This window comes from Adiantum capillus-veneris, chromosome 19, assembly GCF_014529385.1.
Source record: "Adiantum capillus-veneris isolate H3 chromosome 19, ASM1452938v2, whole genome shotgun sequence".
Lineage (NCBI taxonomy): Eukaryota > Viridiplantae > Streptophyta > Polypodiopsida > Polypodiales > Pteridaceae > Adiantum > Adiantum capillus-veneris.
Window position 1 is genome coordinate 55,223,550 of NC_140949.1, and position 24,996 is coordinate 55,248,545.

Sequence of the window (24,996 nt, forward strand, 5' to 3'; positions counted from 1 at the left end):
GCCCTTGAGCTTCTCCTTCATCTTCACCAATCTTTCGGGGCATTCATGCAACCTTATTTCCAATAGAGGAGACCACCATTGCCTGAGCCCATCACAAGTGGTCAACACTGTAGTGAACTTGCAACATGCTATGGGTGATTCCCTTCCCCTGCCTAGCTCCCACTCATCAACAACTCTGTCTTGAGGTCCGGTCACCATGTCCACATCAAATGTTATCTTCCTGGTTTGCTCTCTGTGATGTTCATCCACATGGTCTGGCAAGGCCTACAAACAATCAATTTTCTTTTTGAGATTTAGACGGTGCCCACCTGCTGCAATACCATTAAACTAGGGTAATAAGTATAATTAATTCCAGAATATTCTGGAATCATTTAACTAATACTAAGAGTGCCATTAGAACTAAATTTTTTGGAGTGACGTTGACTGGGGCAAAACATTTGAATACTCGCGCAGTGGCATTTGCTTCGTACTTGCGCTACGGAATGTTTAAGTGAGTCGAGCGAGAGGGAAGAAGAAGAAGAAGAAGAAGAAGAAGAGAAGGAGAAGGGGAGAGAGAGAGAGAGAGAGAGAGAGAGAGATTCTGGGTCAGCTGAGTGTCGTGTTAGAGAGAGAGAGAGAGAGAGAGAGAGAGAGAGAGAGTCATCGCATTGTTCTCCATCTCTTATGCCGGTAAGTTTTTCTTCCGTTTGCCTAATTTGTAGCATAACCTAAATCACGCAAATTTATATTAACAGAGGAAGCTATTAACGCACTGCTTCGTGCATTTGTTCCAAATGTTGTGAGATGATCTGAAATTAGTTCAACCACTAGCTTGAATTTAATACATAATTCTGGTTAGGTTTCTGCAGCTAGTTGTGCATTGTCTGTGCGCGCATGGGATAGGGTCGCTACTGTTTCCTAAGCTGTTCATGCATTCTAATATAATTGTGCACACTCTTATTCAACTAAAGCCATTTTCGTATGCAGGAATCCTTATGTGGCTATGATTAGTTGTTTTCCGATCTTCCATGGCCGATAATGATGCGTATGCTGAGTTCACATGGGGTAAGGCCAAAGCAAGCTCAAACAAGGAGAAAAAATTTTACACCTCCTTTTTCTACGACAATGAAGAGTACTCTCTCCATGACAACGTTATCGTTCACGATAAGCATCAACCGGGTGGTCATGTTGCAAAGATAATGAGACTATGGGAGGACATTGCTACTGGGACGATGATGGGCCTACTTAGGTGGTATCTAAGACCATTGGAACTTCCTCCTCATGTGCAAAGTCAAGTGGCGTGCAAAAATTCCAAAGAATTGTTTCTTGCTTTCGGGAAAGGCAAGGGAGTTAGCAATGAGAACAAACTGGTAAATGCTGTCCCTTATTGAGGCTATTTATGCTGAACTTTGTACTTACGAGTCTTTTACCGGTACCGGATTATTTAACACTAGTTGATGTACACTGGTTATGTGTTTCTTGAAAGGCTTGCACTACTATGAATTCATGCATATTAGATACATTTTAATTTTCTACATCGAGGCCTTATATCCTTTGCTTCTCCCTGATACAAAAAAGCCAAGCTAAAGTAGAAAAATGTGTCTTTTCTTGATTGTTAGATTTATGTATATATTCAATAAAAATGGTACTCATTAAGAGACTCGATGCATTTAAAAGTGCTTGTCCTTTGTTTAAGAAGCGCTTGTAGTTTTAAGCCCAAGTGGACTAGACAAAATGTGCTTTTCTTGGATTCGTGTAGCTAAATTGTTAGGAGCATTAAGTACATGGATTGATCTAATATCCCCTCGATTCATTGTATTGATCATTCCAATCAACAATTTATTACTAAATTTCAATTTTGGTCTACTTAAATGTTTCTCTCTCTAGAATTGGTCATTCCAGTGAAAGAATGGAAGGGCCGAGGTCATAAAGGTGGCAGAAGGTGATTCAAGGCTTATGATGGCTAGAAGGATGATGCAACTTTCAAAAGTCCTAAGGGAATCTGTTTAAGATCTTGACGAAATTTATGGGACCCAGATTGTCTTATACGGGTTCTGAATGCCTCCAAAAGTGTGCAAGAATGCCAGCCTAAAGAGAGATGTGAGCTAGCTTGAGTGTGGCTTGAGGACCCTTAATTATCCATGCACACACTTCTTAGAAAGGAGCAGAGGAGCCTCTGTTAAAGTTATAGTATCTCAAGCGAATAGCCTAATGTGATCCGGATATTTATTTTGGCTTTAGATATGTATTTTACTTATTTGTCAAAGTCTTGGGTAGGGCAATTTGTTGAGGGGAGTATATAAGCACACCTAGTCCCCCATTGTATAAATCATCTATTTCATTGTCTAGCCGGCTAGATCGGTACTCTCTCTCTCTCGTGTATTCTCCCCATTGCTCTATGCTTCCGCATCGTCGACTTTGACATGGTATCAGAGTACTCGGCTCATTGATCGTGTGGGAGAAAGCAACAACGTGGAGGAGAGGAAGATCCAAGGCAAAAAGACATTCTACAGATTGCGTTTTTGCTAGAGGGTTGGTGGCGTTTTTCAAAATTGGTGACTTTGTGGTGTTTTGATATGCTTCTGGAATATGCGTTTTGATATGTTGTCGGAATATGCCTTTTGAAATGCTGCCCTTAGAGCTGCTCCTTGAAGCTGCAATTTTTGGTTGCATCTTGAGATGTTGCAGAAATTGGAGACCATTTTTGGGCAGCCTATAGAGAGCTTTTTGAAACGCCCTTCATTTAAGTCTGTTTTAGGAGGTGTTTTTTGCAAGCATTTTGATATGCTGCAAGAATTGGAGAGCATTTTGGGGCACAAATTTTTGAGCGATTTGTAAGGTTGTACCGTACGTACGTACATATTGAATATGTACAGTATGGATCCGTACTGTACGGATTCATTCCATACACATTCCAAAAAAAAACCAGACTTTGCGTGGCTTTGTTCCTGGGTGGCAAGCCTAGCCTTGGGCTTTTTATTAGCTACATAGTCTATTGTGTGGCTCTGTAATAAACAATAGTAGAGAGTTCACTGTGCACAACGTTTTATAGAATAGGGTGAGACTTCACAGAGCCGCTTTAGGATGAATGTTAGGTGCAGCGGAATGAATGTTTGCGCTTTGCTCAAGATGAGTGCTCCGAATTGTGCTCAAGGTTCCTTTTGTTCTTATGGGAGGGAGAGCCTTCCGTCCCCACTCGTCGGCAAGAGTGGTCTACTTATGATTGCACAATTTGGTACAAACTGAATGCATGTGACTGATGCAAGTCTAGGCTATGTCGGCGATGACGACGGTGATGACGAGACCGACCTAAGGGCTGAAATTTGCAAGCTTTCTACTGCTGTCCAAAATACTATGGGCTGAAATCTGCTGCAGGTCCAAAAACGCTGATTTTGGGGGCTGTTTGTGTGGGTCTTTGTCGCTGAAAATCTGCAGGTTTAGGACTGAAAGCTGAGGTTTATTAAGGCTGGAAACTGAGGTTCTTACCGGGCTGAATCTGCTACCTCTTTTAGGGCTGAATCTGCAAGTTGTTCATTGTTGTGGCTGAAAAACGTTGCAAATCTGTATCTGCTGGGATCCAAAAACGCTAGGTCAAGGATCTGTCAAAAACGCTGGTTGCCTTCAAAAATGCTAGGTGTTGTTGATGCTCTGCTGGCGATGGTTTGTTGATGCAAGTGCTAGGGCAAGGATCTGATGAAAAACGCTAAGGCTGATGCACTCTTTGGCGAGGGTGCTTGATGGAGAAAACGCTAGGGGAGGTTCTTGCTTGGAGGAGAGACCACCAACTTCTTGTTGAGAAGTTGTCTGCTGAGCTTGGCTCCTGTTGCCTCTTTTGCCAAATAGTGCTAGCTCTAGTTTGCTTATATACAAACTTAGCAAAATTACCCTACCTACTTTCCAACAAAAGTCATTAAAAAATAATAAGTGAAAAATGTCAAAAATAGGTAAAATAGGCTAAATGCACTGGAAAATTCCCTTAACCGATTCTGATGGATTTTGATGGGAATGCTTATGATCATGCTGTGTGCAACCAGAGGATATGCATCTACGCTAAGTGTCTGGACATGCACGGTCTGCAAACAGACTCACATAAGTGCCAGATCACTTCTAAATCTAGACTGACTGGACTGATTGAACCCTGATCATGCTGTAGCTTGTCCACGGACACATAGGGTTGGATGTGTCACGTGACATCCCCTCCTTTCAAAGTGAGGTACTAGTACCGAACTGTATGGCGTCGAGGGAGATCGCCAATAGCATCAGGATCCTGGAGGGGACTCTTCGCCGGCCCACTCTGATGTGTGGGTCGTGCGGTACTTGAACTTCATAAAGGTCTGCAACGCTTGCTTCTTTGGGCCCCGCCGAAATCGACACAAAGTCTTCTGTGGCTCCTTCGATGCTTCAACTTCGTCGAGAGTCATGCTTCTTTCTTCTTCAAGAATCTCCATGGCTGAAAATTCTTGAAACCATTTCCAACACAAAACCATGAACATACCTATTCCATGTAAAGTGACTGGAAAAATTCTAGTCTTTCTAAAAGATTGTGCATGCAATGTAGATGAACAAAGAGACGGAGTGCCAAACCGTTCACCACAGACACGCAAACAATGAGATCGAATCTTTCTCTTATGATCTAAAGCAATCAACTGTGGCAATTCACAATGGAAATGCCCATGCTTCGTGCTCATACTTTCATGTGCTCTTTCTACAAATGCGTCGTACCAAGGAAGAGACATGGAATGTGACTTCCTTGAATGCCTACTTTTCAGCTTTTCATGAAAAATCTGCATAATTCGTGCTCATTCATGAGTGAAACGTGCTCACCGTACAATATGTCATGCCTAGGAAAAGGGATCACATAAAGACGCTGACTAAAATACAGGAAACGATTACGAATGAAACACTTGATCAATGCGTGCGTATTAATCATGTGAACACATATACTTCCTTTGAGTGTTCTTTGGACCTAGGCTCGAGAGCCAAGATTGCTTCTTCCTGAATGGTCGGATTGTCCTGCGGGGGTTCTTTGGACCTCGACTCGAAAGCCAAGATCGGTTCTTCGTGATTGATCGAATCTACAACGAGGTTAGCTTCGCTAGGAAAAACATCCACTAACACATCATCCTTGTGAACAATCACATCTTCTTCATGCAACTCATCATGCTTGTGAGAAATCACATCTTGATCATGCAAATCATCATGCTTGTCATTATCATCCAAATCATCATGCTTCTCATAATCATGCAAATCCTGTGTGTCATGCTTGGGATAAGAAGAGACTGAGAGAGTCTCCTTTTCCTGATTCTGTGCAAAGTGCGCCTGCACTTGAGAAAAGAGTCACAACATCTCTTTCATGTGTCGAGCGCTCTGTTCATCCGCCAAGCGCGCTTGCTCACGCTCACGCTCCAAGTCGGCCTTTCTTTCTGCTTCTCTTTCTACTTTTCTTACTTTGGCTTCCAAGTGGGCTTGCTCGCTTGCACGGGCTATGACTGCCATTCTTTCTTGGTACTTCCGCTCTATGGTTGCGATTCTTTCTTCGCTTTCTAACTTCTTGTCCATCATCCTCTTGTCGAAAGCCTCCATAGGAGTTAGTGCAATCCTTGTCGTAGATGGGGAAGGGGAAGGGGAAGGGTTGGAAAAACCTCCTGGCGGGGAAAATTCTTCTTCGTCTCTCTCATGCTCATCACCTCCAAGCGAAGTATCCATTCCGCTTCAGGTGACGACCATGCACTAAGGTCTTGGGTTCTTGGGTTCTTGAGGGTCTTGAGGTTCTTGAGGTTTTCTTTCGCTTGCAATCTATGTTTGAGAAGGATCTTCTCTTTACCCGGTTCTACTCCTTTCTATGGGCGCACCCCTTGGCGGCCTTGCGCTCACACCAAAGTTGCTTTTTCCCACCTCACGTCGATTTGCCGGCCGCTAAGTGCACGGTCTGCTCTCAATGAGTGAAAAGAGACACAAGGGGAGGTTGGGCAAGCCCTTCTTTCCTGGGATTCCTGTTACTCTTCAAAAACACGATTAGGAATCGACACGCCCAAGTGAACTTGGGTTCGTGCGAGCGCAACAAGCAAAAAAAAATAAATTCTTGTGATTCTTGTGGTTCTTTCCTTGAGTGATACATAACACTGCCAAAGCTCTGATACCAATGTTAGGTGCAACGGAATGAATGTTTGCGCTTTGCTCAAGATGAGTGCTCCGAACTGTGCTCAAGGTTCCTTTTGTTCTTATGGAAGGAGAGCCTTCCGTTCTTAATGAGAGAATGCTATGATCACAACAACACTGTGCGTGCAAGTGTATAAGACTGAGAGATAGAGAGAGAAGAGAATACGACACCAGAAACTGTTGTAAAACCCTCCTCCGAAGGCCCCACTCTCGCCGAAGAGTGATCTACTTATGATTGCACAATCTGGTACAAACTGAATGCATGTGACTGATGCAAGTCTAGGCTATGTCGGCGATGACGACGGTGATGACGAGACCGACCTAAGGGCTGAAATCTGCAATCTTTCTAATGCTGTCCAAAAATGCTATGGGTTGAAATCTGCTGCAGTCCCAAAAACGCTGATTTTGGGGGCTGTTTCTGTGGGTCTTTGTCACTGAAAATTTGCAGGTTTAGGGCTGAAAACTGAGGTTCATTAAGGCTGAAAACCGAGGTTCTTACCGGGCTGAATGTGCTACCTCTTTTAGGGCTGAATCTACAAGTTGTTTATTGCTGTGGTTGAAAAACGTTGCAAATCTGCATATGCTGGGATCCAAAAACGCTAGGTCAAGGATCTGTCAAAAACGCTGGCTACCTTCAAAAACGCTAGGTGTTGTTGATGCCCTGCTGGCGATGGTTTGTTGATGCAAGCGCTAGGGAAAGGATCTGATGAAAAACACTAAGGTTGATGCACTCTATGGCGAGGGTGCTTGATGGAGAAAACGCTAGGGGAGGTTCTTGCTTGGAGGAGAGACCACCAACTTCTTGTTGAGAAGTTGCCTGCTGAGCTTGGCTCCTGTTGCCTCTTCTGCCAAATAGTGCTAGCTCTAGTTTGCTTATATACAAACTTAGCAAAATTGCCCTACCTACTTTCCAACAAAAGTCACTTAAAAATAATAAGTGAAAAATGTCAAAAATAGGTAAAATAGGCTAAATGCACTGGAAAATTCCCTTAACTGATTCTGATGGGAATGCTTGTGATCATGCTGTGTGCAACCAGAGGATATGCATCTACACTAAGTGTCTGCACATGCACGGTCTGCAAACAGACTCACATAAGTGCCAGATCACTTCTAAATCTAGACTGACTGGATTGACTGAACCCTGATCATGCTGTAGCTTGTCCATGGACACATAGGGTTGGATGTGTCACGTGACAATGAAGATTCCACTATGTCTCGCGAGGCGAACCCCCTTTGGAACATTCACACCAATGTCCTCGAGAGTGTGACGATCTAGGGAAATTTGGAGCAGGTACACGACGTTGGCAATGCAAATACTGTGGGATGTACTAAGTCCATGTAGATGCTCCTGTGTAAGCAAGTGATCTGACGTGTCGAGGTCAAGTGGTGAGTGTATCCACCCAAGATGGTGGTGTCCTCTCTGGGAATGTCGGAATCCCATATGCCATGAGCATGGCCATATCTCGTGTGAACTCCTTTGATGAATGCATAGGTGTGTCCATAGCAAATCACAACTCAACACCCCCTCTGGAGTGTGCAACCGCCGAATGATGGCTGGAATGAATGGATCTCCTAAGGATCGTATGCCTGTAGATGATCAAGCCGATGTCGAAGATACCGTGTATTGCAGCAGTCACTGAGAAATCGCATGGATCACCATCGGATGGTGTCCTTGCAAAAGGTAACTTCATCCTCTGTGAAAAACACAAGCCATGTGGCTGCTGTCCACCCAAAAACGCAACCGTGAGGTGATGAAAACGCTGCTGTCCAGCGATTTTCAGCATGCTCTTACGCTCCTGGCATGGTCCGGAGCGGTGCAAAGGAGTATGGGAAGGGTGGTGAATCACTGTCACTGCCCCAAACGGGCTGAAAACAGAGAAAACATCAAGGGGTAATGGCTGAAATCTGATGAAGACGGAGAGGATACTTGCCGGCAATGCACCAGATGCAAAGCCGGGAAGGTGGTGGACCGTGGCGAGATCCGGTGTCCAGAAGCTGAGCGCTGCCCTCCTGCTACAAAAACGCAGGTCAATTTGCAGCCCACTTTTGCTGCACTTTTTGGCACCAAAAGCCTTTTGTTTGCTGAAAAAACAAAGGCTTGATGGGTACCCTAGGTGCCCAACCACTTGTGGAGGTGTCAACGACACAGAGTGACCAATAAAACCGCCAAAAATGGGTTGAAAATCCAAAAACGCAGATGAAGGTAAAAAATGCAAATGGATCTGGAGGGGTTTTCCGCGACAAAGATGTCCACAAATGGTAGCGCTAGCAGGGAAATTAGCAGATCTGATGTTTCTTGCAAAAACTCATGTGGCAAAGCATTCCTTTGCGATGGAAGCTGTCCAAATGTTGGCGCCACCCCCTCTTGCAGGCAGATTTGCAGAAATGCTGATGCTTTCCAAAAACGCTGGCTGTTGTAATCCCTTGGGAGGAGAACCTTTGTAGGTGATGGAGCGCTTGTCCCATGGAGAGCCTGAAGCTGCTGATACCATGTGAACTGGCGTCTGATACCATGTGAGAGTGCACGTGTGCAGAAGCATGAGAGAGAGAGAGAGAGAGAGAGAGAGAGAGAGAGAGAGAGAGAGAGAGAGAGAGAGAGAGAGAGAGAGAGACGCTGGATATGGTGAAGAGGGGGCGATCAGCCCCCCACTGACTACCAGAGCAGAAGACCCAATGCAATCAAATGTGTGATTTCTGTGAGATGTGAGATGTGGAAGTGGGTACCCCCTTGGCCCCATAATTAGGTGCCCAAGGGGAGGTAGGGCAAGGCTTGATGAAAATCCCCACGACCCAACAGAAAAATGATATATGGAAATATACGAGGGCGCCCGGACAAAGTGGGCGGTCGGCCCCAAACTCGGGCGACCCGACCAGGTACAACCTAGAGTATGGGTGGCCAGCCCGGAGACATACTAGCCGTACAAGTATGCCCTAGACCTGTGAAGTAGTAGAGTGGTGTAAATCTAACATTTGAAAGGTTCCATTGATTCTATGCACCAAGGACAAGATTTTTGAAGCAGATCATTACACATATGATCTGGAGACTGCTTTTGCTAAGGTCTCAAGCATAGCATAAGAAGCCAACAAACAAGCATTTACTAAGGTAATGGAGGCTTTGCAAAAGTCTCAAGCATAGCATACGAAGGCAACAGACAAGCATCGAGGCGACTTGCAGTTGAAGGAGAACGATTGGGTGCTACTCCGGTTTGAGAAAGCACGTCTGTTTCTTCTCTATCATCCTTGTCATCGACTGCCCTCTCTCTCTCTGTCTATCCCTAGTCCTATGGTTTTAGATGGTAGTAGGCACCATATAGCGGGCTTGGCCCGTCATTGAACAGCTGATTTCTCAGCCTGTTCCTTACCCTATATTACCTTTAGTGGGCTTCTGGTGGTCCTTGTCTTTGGCATGCAGTCGCGAAGCGAGTTTTTGGTGGGAGTGCCTATCTGCCAGAGGCAGCTGTCATCCACTCTCCTCTTTAGCTAGCCAGGGCACCTTTAACTCAATAAAGAAAAGGTTTTTCCCCTGGCTTTTCAGTTTTGCCCATGTGGCTAGTTGTATAGTCTCTCAGATGTAGCTTGCTCTGTACTTGCTCTTAGAATCGGCACCATTTGGGCGTTTTGAGGGGTTTTGAAGTAATAGAACAAAGCCACTTTTTCTGGGCTGGAATTTTTTTTTGTATGTTTTCCTGGACGACACATCCAGAATCTTCACTGCTCCTTACGGATCTAGTACTCCATTGTAACAGTTCTATATCCACATAGAAAACAGATAGATTCTCAGTAAGCTTAAACTATACAGAAATGTCTAATAAAGCGACAATATCCATGTGGCACATAGGGCAAGTGTTCACGTGACAGAATGTGAAGATGTCCTGCTTTAGTTACCAGGATGAAAAGTATTGTGGTGACTTGATACAGGATTTACAAAGTGTATGGTTGTGACTGAAGCAGAAATTACAGCTTGGTAATGTTCAAAATTTTGCACGATTTATAGAAGGAGAAGACTCTCATCGTCTTCATGAGATTTTGTCCTATGCTCTACTGTGACAAGTTGCTGTTTCTCAGTGACTGGGTTTCTATCTTTGAGCAGTCAATTTTCTCGTTCCTGATGTTTCTAAGTCCTCTTCGGTTACCAGAATCCCACGTAGTTTGTTCCCTGAAAACTTTTCTTCCTCCCTCTACTTTTGGTATTGAACAATATTTGGTTCCACCATTATGTATGGGAGGTGTATTTAAAAGAATATTTGTAAATCTGCTGTCAACCTGACCTGAATTCTTTAGAACTGATTGGAGGACCTTACCCAGATATGTATCCTAGAGCCTCTACCTATTCTTAAGTCTTTACTTGGTCATCATTACTGGTGACATACGCATTACTTACATACATATGTACCTATACACATACATATGCGCCTAATTGATTTTGCAGTTGTGCATTTAATGTTTACCCCGATTAAAAAATATTTCAGCTATCAGACTGGTTATTTATAAGGGTAGTGCTGAAGCAAACAAGAAGGGATGTGCATTGTTATCTCTGTGGTAGCATCTTCGACCATAAAATGCAGGCGCTTTTTCTTTCAGTAAGCAACTCCATAATCGGACGTTTTTTTCCCCCCTACCAAAGAGATGTAGCTTGGCAGCTTTTGGTTAAGATATTGTGAATGTTCAACTTGTTTGGGACTGGATGATGCGTCAATGTTTTCTTACGCGGGTGTCAAGAAGTGTGAGGGAGGTAATAAAATGGTCAAACAGGCCTGCTCTAAACTTGTTTCGTTTTGAAAGTGATGTCAAGCTGTAATACTCAGTCTGTTGGTTGAATGCTTATATGTGGATTCAATTTGCATTCTACATCGTCAATTGGCCTTCTGGTTGGGTTGTCGTTCAACAGGACTGCATCGAGAGGAAATGCAAAGTTTTGTGCACGTCAAAACATTCTCGAAACAAGCAACCATCTGAAGAGGATCTAAAAGTTGCTGATTATTTCTATAATCGAATGTATAATGTTGATCTTAAAAAGCTCTCAAATTTAGAGGTGATTGTGAAGATTCTTGGTCAAGATGGTAAGGTTCATTTAATTGTAATTATAGTTGTGATGCCATGAATGGCAGTGTAGGTCTCTGAAAGCTTATCCTGACCTTGAGGACACACTGTTGCAGTCCTCTTCAACAAACCAGATTGGATTTCAGATAAGCAGTTGGGTAACCAGGATACAGGTTCTTGTCCAGCCAGTACTTTCCCTTCAGCAACCACACATGCGACTCCAGCTGCTAGTCAACCGCCTGTGGAGGATGGTGAAGTAAATGTATGTGCATCTGATCCATAGCTGATGGTGCACTGTGCTTGATACATGCCTAATTTTTTTTAACTCTTGTTCCTTGCTTGCAGCCAGACACTGACTCAGTAATGCGAGAATCAAGAGAGAATCAGGGACAGTCCATACCCTTAAAGCGTGGCTCCAAACTTGATAGTTTCTCGATAAAAAGAGCCAATTTAGCTTCTGGAGATAAGACCGTAGGAAACCGAACCAGATTGCAGACAAGCATAACCAAAGAAACTATAAACTCATCTTTGGGTTTGTCCACGGCATCACCGGGTGCTTTGGAAAGGAGTCCTTCGACGGCACAGCAGCCCCTGACAAGATCAGCAAGTGCAAAGAAAAGCGAGCAGAGCTTACTCAAAGCAAAGATTGAAGCAAATAATGGAAGTGAGAAAACAAGCTCTGGAAGGGCTTTGTTTGCAGATTCTCTGCCACAATCAGGCTTTCTGATACCAACGCGTGCACGTAGTAAGCAAGTGCAACACCAAGATACTATCCTGCCCCGCAAGGTTTGCTTCTGGCTCCTGTTTTGTTGCAATAATTTTTTTTGCTCAACTGATCTTAAGATGTCAAGAAGATGTTTTCTGGTTACAAGTAAACTGGAAAGGGGAAGTAATTATTTAAATTTTTATGCTGCATTTGTTTCTTGTAATTTGGGCTTTTATCCCTAAGTTTCTTAATAGGTTCCTTTTCAAAGTCTGGTGTCTGTTGCAAATTTTTTTGGTGTTAGAAACTGGTCATTCATATTTAAGTCAATGGACATCTCAGAAAATAGCATAAAGCAGGTGTCTTTCTGTATGGAAGGTATGGACCTTAGAGAGATTTTGGCCTATCTATCAGTTACCCATTTTAAAGGGAACAAGTTAAACTTAGAATGAGTTATTCATGATAATCACGGAGAGCGCTTTGGTTTAGTACTGTAAAATTTCAAGTGTCTGTTTCTTTGTGAGCTAATTTAAGCATACAAGCTTTCGGCCAAAACTGGGGTAGGCTGGTTGTTTTTGGCCTTTTGAGCCGGAGCCGCAGGGGAGTAGGTTCAAACCCCTACTGCAACACCTAAAGACACACGTGAAAAGAAAACTACACAAGCTTCTTGCATATTCTAACCAATTCACTTTTTCTTGCTTTTTGTGCTTTTTTATATTTGTAGCCTCAGAATGCCAACCTTGGTGATAATTTGTGCCATGGACGGGTCTTGCTGATACAAAATGTAGATTCTTCTATCAGTCTCAAAGATATGAATGTATGTGCTTCTTTCTTCCTAAAAGTTGAGAGGATATGATTATTTTGACTTTTCTTGTAATTTGCACTTTCCTTTATTGGTGATTTAGGGATATGCATTTGATGTTTTGATTGAAGATAGGCAAGCAATTTAATTGAATACATCAAATTTCACTTTACCGTGCCATTTTTCTCATTGCCTAGCAAAACCATTGTTGTAGTTCTTTCTCTTGTTAGTTTCTGCCTTGAAACAGTGGTTGAAGGCAAAAGTTGGTATTAATTAGAAATCCAAGGCTTTGATCGTAGCCTCAAAAAGTGGTTGAAGGCAAAAGCCGTATTAATAAACACAAGGTCTTTACTTGTAGCCTCAGTGTAAGAATAAAAGTAGTGACATCCATCCATCATACCACCATACTCAGTGAACTAGATCGTCTCAGTCATGGGTGCCATAGTATTGGTGGAGGCCTTGGCCTGTGCTTTTACAATGTTCGTAGCAAGCTTACTAATCTGGTTCAAATGTGTCACATTTATCCTCTCTCTTGGCTTTGGCCTCTAAGCTAGCTTCTTCACAAGCTTCAAAACTTAGCATATTTTGTCTGCTAGCCTCTTTTTGCCACCTCATCATGTCCATCATCGTCGTCATCGTCTTCTTTGTGCCATTGAGAGGAGGAGTTTGATAAAGGCTGCTGGGGCTACAGTGGGTTCTTCTTCCCAATTGTCTCTATTTGATTAGGAGTAGTTTTTTCTTGTTGGAGCTCTCTACCTGATGAGATGAGTGTAAAGCTTGAGGTGGTAATAGCCTTCATTCCAAGGTTGTGTCTATCCCCCGTAACACCATTATTGCAATTCTGCAACCCTTCGTGTACAATGTTTGCTTGCTTCTTGGCTCAAGATGCACAATTCTACCCAATTTGGCAAGTCATGCACACATGCTCAAATGCGAGTTCTTTTTTTTTGGGTGGTTATGGTTAGTGCAATTAAAGAGAAGCTCTCATACCAATGTCAAGTGCAGTGGTTGATAAACGTGCCAAAGATTCATATATTATTATCCAATGTCCCCCTACCTAACTCTTTAGTTCTTTCTTGGTGAATGCTCCATGACCTTTAGAATGACAGAGACTAGAGAGAGGTGAAGGTTATCTTAGACAGAGATAGAAAGAAAAGAAATGGTTATGTACGATTGCAAAAGGTGTAAAAGACCTATGAGACCAGAAGATTATATCATCTTCATATGAAGATGACTTCATCGTCAAATGATCCTAGTGTCGAGTAGAAAATACAAAAGACTAAGGTAACAAATACTAAATGTGAACAATTAAGCGAACCAATAGAACAATCAAGTGAACCGATAGAGCCAGTTGGTAGCTTGTTTGTTATGTGCACATGGCTCTGTGTGCGTTGTGGATATGCTTCATCGACTTCGAAAGCCAATTTTCCCCTTCTTCCTAGATAGGGATGTCTAGAATCCTAGGAGGATTAATACCGGCAATTTTGTGAGGCTGTTTGCAAGACCTGCATGTCCAGACAAGTCCATTAGGTTAGGTTTTCCAGTTTTGGAACCCTCTTGCATAAATGGTTTATATACACGTTTTGACAGATGTTATTACACTAAGGTGGACATCTGACATGACGAGCATGTAGTTCTAGGTTAGAGGAATCCAATGAGCCATTCCCCGCGTTGATCGGATTCCCGGGTGGGAGATGTGGGATAGTTTCACACGAACTTACACACCCTGGTGGCTGGCCTAACTTTTTAATAAATCATTTATATGATTTATTTGTTGGGTGTGGTGGACAGTTTGCCCAGGCCTTAATAAGTTTATAACCTGAGTCCTATAATGCAACCCATCAGCTAGCGCTTCCATACATTGCAAGATCATCCAGATCAGCCTAGCGTTTTTCTAAGGGAGCGGAACCAGCCAGCGTTTTTTGCAATTTTAGCTAGCGCTTCCTGCAACCTACCCTCAGTCCTAGCGTTTTGCAATTTGCTGCCCTTTCCGTTGCGGGAAGTGCGAGATCTGCAAGCGTTTCAAATTGCAAAACGCGTTTCAATCTCGCTGCACCTGACATTATTTGCCAAAATGTGATCTCCTCAATTGGGTGCCATTTTGTAAGTACCATTACATGAACTCTCTTGTAAGCTTTTGCATCTCAGCACGAATCTCCTCTTCTGTAAAGAGTCTTGTAGGAGCTATTCTATGCCTTTCAACGACGACTTGGATGCGGTGATGACATGTCTTTGACATAATATGCGAGTGGTACGAGGATGTCGAGATCTGCTAATCTCTATAGCTCTATCTAGGAGAGTCAAGTGAGCTGAAAACTAACTTGTACTTGGGTCTTGTTGCAAGTTGCTGCTCTGGGAGGAACATATCACCTGCTTCTGAATGGGTACTATGCTAGAGCCTATAGAACTCCATAGTAAAGGATATCTATGCCTCTGTAGCTCCAACAAGAATAGCCCAAGGCATCTTTGATGAACATAATCCATCACCTTGAACAGAGGCCCCAATCTCCCTCTGGAGAGAACGAAATCGTCCCCGTATCTCATTACATATTGGGCGCAGCTATATGTAAAGCTCCTCTGTCTCTAGCTCCAAGTCACTTAGCTAACATACCTGCTTCTCTTGGCTACCGAAGTGTATCTACCCATCTCAATGCGTGGCTGATGGGAGGAGATCCGAAGCTATTCTACGATACATCAAAGCACGTGCAAGGAATGCAAATTATGTACCTTGGCCGTAAATAAATCCATCCTTAATAGTGCGAAGCAAATGCTTTTTGTAAAAAGCCATTTCTTTCGCTTGAGGAGTCATCCATCCTGTTTGAAAATTATGTTGATCTTTGAACGTGTGAATGCGTATGATGGTGAGTACTGGAAGAATGGCAACTTGCCCATAGTAAAGCTATGCAACTCAAAGAAGGTTGACATCTGCGCAGACGAGCATCTGGTCTTCCCCCTCATGGCTAGCTAATGAGATGGCTTGAGGGCCAATAACATAACGATGACCTGAAAACTCCCACAAGCCATGTTTCTAGTAAGTGCCTCAACCACAATTGATTGGCCCATAACCATGGACAATGATGAATATACATGTTTGTCATCTTGGCTGAATTTTTTGGAGGAGCTTGACGTGCTACATGGTGCCTAGAGGAGCTTGAGGTGCCTACCAGCCCAATATAGCAGTAGAAAGACACATTGGATGAAAGAGCCCCTCCATTGGGGTTCTACGCAAGAAATATACGATTTTTACACTTTTCATCAATGTATCAATTCATAGTACATTACAGTGCAGAAGCAAAAGCATAGGGAGGGAATGCTCATGCCCAATAGTTTAAGCCATGAGCCAGACTGCACCTAGAAGTATCTAGCGACTAATGCTACCTGTGACTGTGTATGAATGAAAGTGGGCTCAAAAATGATAAAGTAAAAGGTGAACATATGTGTACAGTGTTTTTGCGGGAAAGAAGAGAGAGAATAGTGGAGAGTGAAATAGATTGCACAGATGTCAGATGGACATAGGAGAATATCTGCGAGAACTTTCAATGCCCCAACTAGAATGAAACATGCATGGACTCTGAATTTATGCTATTAAATAATGAGTACATCATAACCTTGAACCAAAAATGATTTGTAAAAGTACCGAACTCTATGTGGGATCGATCGGTCGACCCATCCACCCGCTCCTACTACAGACAGAGAGAATCTCACTTTTATTTTTTTTGCGAGAAAAAGATACTTCTATTATATAAGACTGCCCAAAAGGCTACAACCAACCTCTGCTAGGGGGAGACTCTGAAACTGGCCCGTAGGGCGGTAGACTTTAGCTTTCACCCGATCATTACTTTAACTTTAAGCTTAAATACACAGGAAAACCTTGCGGAAGGAACCTGTAACGGGAATTAACACTTTAAAGCACAAACGGCTTGGAAGTTAGAATGCTCCGAACAAACGCCGACAACCTGTAGGTCCCAAAAACTGGCGCCCTTTCGGTATTTCTTTATTCCTTTAGAGGGTAAAGCTACAAAACGATTATAAAGAAAAAATTCATAGCGAGCGATACTTGTAAGAGAGATAGACAAAAAGGGAGGTGAAGGGTGGGGTAGTAAAAGGAGACACCAATTTCACACCAAACGCGTTTCGTTTATATTAGCTCCTCAGTGGTGTAAAAAAATTGAAGGGAGGGAGGGGATATATATAGGAGGGGATGATTCAAAAAACTGTACAGAGTACTGTACTCAAGGGAGGATAGGATTAGTTGTCAAGTTGAGTTACTCCACAAATTCCAAGGAGGTACAAAAAAGAGGGGGGGTTTTTAAGGCGTGTACAAAAATGGAGGCTAGTTGAAGGGTGTACAAAAATGGAGGCAAGTTTAGAGTTATTGAGTTTGTACAAGGAAGGAGGCTATGGAAAGAGGTAGTGTAAGGTACCATGGTTGGGAGAAAACACTAAGAGGAGAAGCGTATGAGGGGAAGGTTTTAGCAAAAAAAAGGGGAGGAGGGGGAGAGGGGGGGGGGGGGGGGGGAACAAACATTAGGTATGACAAGGGTTTTTTGAGAGAAGGGAGCCAAGGTTTGGTGCATTAAGCCAACACACAATAGATTTTGGAAGTTGAGCAAGCTCGGGATTAGCTTTAAAAATCTTGGAGAGAGGTTTGTTGATGGAGAGGGAGAGGTTGAGAGTGCGGGTGAGGGCCGTTTAGACTCGCAGATTTACCGGGGAACGCCTAAAGTCATGCTTGGAACTCCGGAATGGCGTTTCGGCCGGCTGGGTATGCTTGGAACGCCTTGGAACGGATTGCCGTTCCGACAGTCGGGCTCAAACCGGAACAGACGAGGGAGAACGCCACCTGAACGTCGGAACGGACTGAAACGGCAAGCTTCGGTAAACGGGCAGAATCGAAAATTGGAAAAACAGCCCCTCCCTATATATTGTGCCACCCCCTCACCCCTTTCCTTCACAAGCTACCAAGCTCTCTTGCTCTCTTGCTCTCAAGTTGAACCAACTTCTAAGTTCTCAAGACTCAAGGCTCTCTCTCTTGCTCTCGAGCTCTCAAGCCTCAAGCTCTCAAGGCTCAAGCGTCAATCTCTCAAGCTCTCAAGCTACCAAGCTCTCAAGCTCTCAACTTCTCACTTGCTCTCAAGCTCTAAAGCCTCAAGCTCTCAACTTCTCACTTGCTCTCAAGCTCTAAAGCCTCAAGCCTTCAAAGTTCAAGGCTCTCAACTTTCAAGCTCTCTCTTGCTCTCAAGGCTTCAAGCCTCAAGCTCTCTCATTCCATGGCCTCTTCCTCTCGTAAAACCCCCTCCGTTCATGCGGGCAACACTCAAAAGGCGAAGGAATGGTCGTGGTGGGATGAAGTGACATCGGAAGGCACCTTGTCGGCGGCGGGAGGTTCTTGTGCATGGGCATGCAAGTTATGCTCTTACACGCGGAAAGGGGGGCATGACAAAGTGAGGGCACACTTTCTTTGAGTGCCGGGACATGAGGTGAAATTTTGCACCAATATAACTATCTAGAAGAGGAAGGAGCTCGAGGAAAAGGATCGGCAATTCAACCATAAAGCCAAGCCCGCACGCAAAGGTATCGACCCAAAGACCCTCATTTTCCCTTCTTCCTCTCTACCCGGTTTAGGTGTCGGTGGATCTTCATCGGGTCCGATTTATCGCCAAAGGACCCTTGCCACCTCCTGGGACCCAAAGAAGAAGGAAGAGGTGGATGCGGCCGTGGCCCGATTCTTCTATCACGACCATATCCCATTTGTCGCGGCGAGGTATGTTTTATGATTTATCAATCTTCTCTCTCATTTCTCCCGTTATCGTCGTTTCCGCCTTTTTGATACTAACCTCTTCTATGTTTGATCGAAATAGGTTGGAGTATTGGAAAGTTATGGTGCAACGGATAGGAGAGTATGGCACCGGCTATGTGGCGCCATCTTCAGAGGCTCTCCGAACCACTTTGCTCGATCGAGAGAAGGCTATCGTAGAGCAAGCAACACTCAATATTCAGCGTGTTTGGGCAAAACATGGCGTTTCCCTTATTGCCGACGTGTGGAGCGATACAAGGAAGAGATCTATCCATGGTCTCGTCACATACTCGAGTGGAGAGATGTACTTTGTGCACTCTCATGATGCCACCGAGAGTGGCAAGTCCGCCGATGTCCTCTCTGCAGAGTGGACAGCGGCCATAGAATCGATCGGTGAGAAACACGTGGTGGCCTTTGTCACAGATGGGGAGGCATCTAACAGGGGAACAATAGCTATTATAGAGGGCCACTATCTGCATGTGATAGTGTGCTTTTGCATGGCACACTGCTTGAACAACCTTCTAAAAGACATTGGCAAGCTAAACTGGATCGCTCCAGTCATTGTTGATGCACTGAAGATTGTTACTTTCACCAACAATCACAACTTGGTTCGAAGTGAGTACCTCAAGAGGTCGGGCGGCAAAGTTCTTCTAAAGTATTCAGACACCCACTTGGCATTCAACTTTCTTCTTGTGCGCAGGCTGTTTGAATGTCAAAATGCGGTCCGACAGGTCTTCATCAGTGATGAGTTCACCACCTCCCCCTATGCAAAAACAGTTGCAGGGATTTTGTGCAAGGATAAGGCAGAGGATCTTGAGTTCTGGAAGGAGCTCAAGAGTCTAGACGCACAGGTAAAACCGGTGGTTCATTTGCTTCGAGTTCTGGATGGCATGGATGCTTGCATTGGCAAGATTTATGAGGCAATGAACCGCATGATCGAGCAGCTTGCACAGCTTGAGCCGAAAGTAGAGCGATATGAGGAGATCCATGCGCTTTGCACCTCGAGGTGGACTTCATATGCCTCTCCTTTACACGGGGCAGCGTACATGGTGGATCCAGAGTTCCAAGGTGCAGGGCAAGAGAAAGATAGAGAAGCCATGAACCAATTTACAGAGATCTTAAACAAGATGGTTCTAGAGAAAGATGGGCGACGCATTGTCAGAGATTAGTTGAGACAGTATAGAGAGATGCGGGGGTCAGTTGGCAGCCTGGATGCTCAGATTGATCGCAGGAAGAAAGGTTCAGTGCTATGGTGGGAGGACTATGGCTACGATGGCCCTGAGCTTCAAAGATCGGCGATCCGTATTCTTAGCCACTCAGTTAGTATCTCATGCTTGGAGCAATTGTGGAGTACCTTTAGCCACATTGCTTCCAAGAAGAGGAATCGGCTTGGAGTGGAGAACGCTAATGATCTTGTCTTTGTCAACGCAAATTTGAAAATGCTTTGTAAGAGTACAGACAAAAAGACAGATCCTTTTACACAGTGGGAGATGGAGCAAGAGGCTCCTCAGGCAGGTGGAGATGCACATCCACCAACACCAGGTATTTCATCCGTGGCTGAGATCGAGCCAGGACTAGAGATCGATGATGAGGAATGGGAGGATGTGCATGATTTACAGCCGGCTACTACGAATTGGGAGGCCTCTCAGGCTAGTGGCTCTTGAGTCTTGAGGCTCGAGAGTTGCGACTTTAGGACTTCCATTATCCTTACCTTTTTGTATGGCTGCTTGTCCTCTTTGACATTTGTAGCTACTAGCATCTTTATGGTATTTGTCACCTTCAGTCTTTTGGTGTTGTGGTCACTTGTTTGGCCCCCTTGTAGTCTCGACTCTCATAATGGTATGTTACCTTTGGTTTTTTCGTAGTGCCTTGGCGGGCCTTGTTAGCCATAATTAAGCGAAAAGTGTTATCTCTGACTTCTACTCTTGCAATTATTTGAGAGCTCTAATCTGTAATTACATATGTTATTAACAATTGTGTATGGGCATTGTGTTTGTTCAATGTTGTGTATGTGCTATGTACTCTCGGCACCGCACATTCCAATCAAGTCATAATAAGGTTGAATGATCTTCGAATGGTGTTTTTTTTTGGGTATTAGAGTCAAAGGACTCTAGTACTACTTGTATTCAAACACATAACGCTAAAAAAAAAACAATATTTGGGTGTTTTTTTAGCCTCCCGTCCCGCGCCGTTCCCATTCCCCCATTCCGCAAGGAGGCCCGTCGCCGTTCCCGTTCCACGTTCCGGGTAACTCTGGTGAGGGGTGAAAAGGGAATTTTTACAATGGTAGGTGGCGGTTTGTTTTTAGGGCTTCTTTGAAAGAGAGAAGATCTAGAGTTATAAGAAACGAAATGGAAGCATGCTTCCAACAGAGAGGGTGGGTAACCTTTTGCCCTAAGTCTAGCAAAGAAGAGGTTTTGGATAGAAATAAATCCCGAAAGGAAGCTTTCTCGAATGATGTATCTTTTAAGTTCTGAAAGGATGAAGGAAAATTTTTGATGTGTAGGATTCTAAGACTGCCAAGGAATATAATTGTAAGAGTTGAGACTCTTTTGATGACATCTAGTATCGAGAATACCATGGGTGGCAAACGGGGTTCCTTTGAAAAAATGGATGTCTAAAATAATCGCCTCTTGAAAGGAGACGAAGGAAGAGATCTTGATATGCTTTTGGAGAGGGTGTCCATAGCTTTGAAGAAGCTTGTTCAAACTCGAAGAGGGGCCATTCCAAATGCCAAAAGCGTCATCCACGAATCTTTTAAAATAGTGAGGGAGGGAGATGAGAGGAGATTCATGCCTTCTTCTAGGGAGCAAAGAAAGAGGCAAGTGTATACCACGGCAAAGTTGGAGCCCATGGCAGGTTTTTGATTTGGTACCAACACTCTCCATTAAAAGATAGGTAGGGATAAGAAAGGCTAGGGATAGGATAAAGTGGACCTTGGGAGAGAGGAAGAGGTCGTGGATGGTGTTTTTGAGGGCCAAAAGACCTTCTTGTATGGGAATGCTTGGATAGAGGGATTCCACGTCGAACGTAAACAAAATAATGTGGGGAGGAAAGGGGGTGGTGGTTAGGTCCAAGATAAGGGAGTGGAAGTCTTTGAGGTGGTGGGTTTTAGATAGAAGAACGGGGTAGAGTTGTGCATGGAGCCATTTAGAGGCATTTTCCAAAATGTATCCTTTGTAGGAGCAAATGGGCCGAGCTACAAGGGAAGGTTTATGGATTTTAGGAAGGAGAAAGAAAGGGCATGGTTTGGGTTTAGGTTTATTAAGAGAGGAGGAGAGGATAAAGATTCTTTCATTATAAGGAAGAAGAGGGTAATTGTCACAAAAATACGGAAGCGTAAACTGACGTTTAATTGCACTTCAAATACTCCAGAGAATTAGAGGGAGCGAGAAAACTTGACACTTCATTGGGGACCAGAAGATGGGCTGGTCCCCCCCCCATAAAGAGAATATCTTTATTACTAAGGGAGAATCTTTACAATTTAGGAACGGGGCATACGCCCGTCCTCTATTCTTTCTTCTGTTCTGTTCTGACTACTGACTGAGAAAGTGTTTCCACTTTCTTTCTGCTTAGGGGATTTCCCATCTTCTGCGAGACTGGTTGGAAGCTCTCGAAAAGAGAGTCTATCTTCCAAAACAGCTCATCGGAAGCTCTCACAGAGGAGAGTCCATCTTCCGTTATGTATTGCCTTCATGCTCATTCATTCATGCATCGAACACAAAAGAGAAAACAAGCAAAATGCACACGCACATGCTTGCTGTAATTTTCTGTACATAACCTGAAATTCTTACCTGTGCACACCCCTACGCCGAAACAGAGGTCTTCTTCGCGATGGAATCGCTCCAAACTTGATGTAGACTTAGGATAAGGAGAGAGAAGAGAATTTCTATGGCTGATCTGTTGAAAACAGCCCTAATCGAGGTGATTAGGGGCTGAAAACAGAGAATTTCAGCAGCCGCACTCTGCTAAGAGAGCGTCTACGGCAGCTTCTCGCGATGAAACTTCACCAGAAGGTGTCTATGACTGTGAGATCCCTTGTTCTTGACAATGGGAGCACAAGGCTACCACATATGTCGCAAGGGGCTGCTCTCAAGCTTCAATGGAGGGCTCCACCGCGTAGAGCACGCTCACATTAGGGGGGGTAGGTGCACTGCTAGCCCTGAAAATGGGGGAGGGGGGGCTCCTAAATAGCCATCAGGGAGAGGGGGCGCTAGGAAGAGAGAGAGGGTGAGAGTGAGAGAGAGTTAGTTTGCATTGGTAAGTGTGCCACTTGGCACACTTACTTTAAAAACTTAAAAACCATTCAACTTTTGACTTTAAAAACTTCTAGCTCATTAATTTAAAATGTGCAACTAACTAACAACTGCTATCAATGATTCTTTTATGAGAACACCAAAGGTCTGTCGGCGCAATGCCGCACCGGCACTGCACCGCCTTTACCTGTTCACACTTGTCCAGCCGCCCGCCCGGGCACGGACCGTTAAATTTAATTTAACGAAACTTACCCTAAGGCTTTATTAGCTTTATTAGCCTTAGGGTCACTGTTCTAAGGACCCCATCTCATTCATGTGCTTGTACTGACGCGCGTATTTTTCCTGAGCCTAAAATCTGAGGCTACTGCTTACCCCTTTCTGAAGACCCGATTTCCCAATCACTAGGGCTTCAGGGTAATTTCTGCTAAGGTCCCTCTGAGGTGTTCTAGCCCGCATTTAGGTTCACCTGAGGCCTTAGAACTGCTAGGTCTATTCTGGTGTGCACACAACTAATTAGATAACTCATTTCTCGTAAATAAATTAATTCTTTACAAAGTCTGACTTAGTTACATCCCTCTTGGTTCTAAACAGTTGACCTCAACTGTAGAGCGTCAACATAACTGTGCAAGATGTCAGGGTAGTCCTTGAGATCGGAGTCAGTCATCCACTTTGCATCTAAAGGAGTGTAATTCTTGAACTTGACTAAATACTTTCGATGTAGACTCCCCGACTTGAGTTGTCTCTCCGAGTGGTGTATTATCTGTTCAGGTTGAAGGATTTCCTCAGTCTCTTCGACTTCTGGAAGATCTTCTTGTACTGGCGCCACTGGAGGAGGTCCAACATATGGTCGGAGGAGACTGACATGAAAAGCATTGTGGATGCGCCAGTGAGAAGGCAAATCCAATCTGAAAGTCACATCATTGACTTTATCTGTAATTTTGAAAGGGCCGTAAAATCTATTGAAAGGGCCGTAAAATCTATGGGAAAGTTTGACAACTTTCCCTTTGCCGACCCGCTTTTTCAATCTAGCTTTCTCAAACCGAAGCAAGACATATTGTCCTTTTTCAAGATTGAGATTCCTTCTGTGCTTGTCTGCTTTTCTCTTCTGTTGCTCTTGAGTACGAAGAATTGCTTGCTTTACTTGTTGATGGGCGATATCAATATTGCGCACAAATTCATCTGCGGCGAAGATGTTTTCTTTGGTCACCATAATAGGAAGTAAGAGTGGCTTCCCGTAAATAATTTCGAAGGGGGCTTTACCAGTTGAGGAATGTATGGTATTATTATACGCAAACTCAACTATTGGTAAGTACTGTTCCCATTCGGATTGTCGTTCCGAAACATAGCACTTGAGGAGATCTAAAACAGTGGCATTAGCGATTTCGCTTTGACCATCTGTTTGAGGATGATAAGCTGATGAAAAATCAAGCTTAGTTCCCAAGTTTTCAAACAATGCCTGCCAAAATAGACTAGTCATGCGGGGATCTCTATCGCTGACAATAGTCTTTGGCAATCCATGGTGTTTAAAAATCTGAGCTAGAAATATTCTAGCCATGTGATCAGCTTTGATCGTCTTTTTTACTGGAAGAAAATGTGCTTGCTTACTGAACCTGTCTACTATAGTCCAGATTGCATCATTTCCATTCTTGGATCTAGGAAGATCCGTAATAAAATCCATGGCAATACTTTCCCATGGCGTGTTAGGCACAGGGAGCGGCTGAAGTTTGCCATAAACTTTATGTCTGTCATATTTCACTTTTTGGCATACTAAACACTCACGTACATGTTTTTCAATGTCCGCACGGAGTGTTGGCCAAAAGAAATACCTTTCGAGGGCACTAGTGGTGGAAGCAATTCCCCGATGCCCGGCATAAGGAGAATTATGTGCTTCATCCATCACCTTTTGTCGTAAAGGCTGAGCTATGCATATTGCTTGTTGACGATAGAGTGTATTATCCCTGATAGAATAAGGTGGCTTTGAGTGACCAGCTTGAAGATCTGCCCAAATTGTGGCGAAGTCTGGATCTTGAGGATACATCTCGCTGAGAGATTCTAGTTCCTCATGATAAATTGTTGTTAGTGCATTGATCTTTGGACGCCTGGAGAGAGCATCTGCAACTGCATTCTTTGTTCCAGAAGTGTGTAAAATCTGAAAATGAAACATTGAAAGAAAGTTGGCCCATCTCATCTGCTTTTCTGATAACTTTTTCTGTGTGAGAAAGTAGCGAAGACTTTGATGATCTGTCTTGATAATAAAATC

The 24,996-nt window shown here is 43.9% G+C and overlaps 1 protein-coding gene across 3 annotated transcripts in view; it reads left to right on the forward strand.

The window, feature by feature from the left end:
- The first annotated feature begins 438 nt into the window (after nt 1–438).
- The window catches only part of LOC147434051 (protein ANTI-SILENCING 1-like), a 97,975-nt gene continuing 73,417 nt past the window's right edge, over nt 439–24,996 (forward strand). For 2 of the 3 annotated variants that reach the window (XM_086490666.1, XM_086490667.1), the window contains exons 1-6: nt 439–669; nt 967–1,349; nt 11,027–11,198; nt 11,295–11,440; nt 11,524–11,964; nt 12,606–12,698. In XM_086490666.1, the coding sequence (XP_086346792.1) occupies nt 1,008–1,349; nt 11,027–11,198; nt 11,295–11,440; nt 11,524–11,964; nt 12,606–12,698 (1,194 nt within the window). In that variant the 5' untranslated portion in view covers nt 439–669; nt 967–1,007. The remainder of the gene's footprint in view (nt 670–966; nt 1,350–11,026; nt 11,199–11,294; nt 11,441–11,523; nt 11,965–12,605; nt 12,699–24,996) is intronic. The other variant, XM_086490665.1, reaches the window with a different exon arrangement.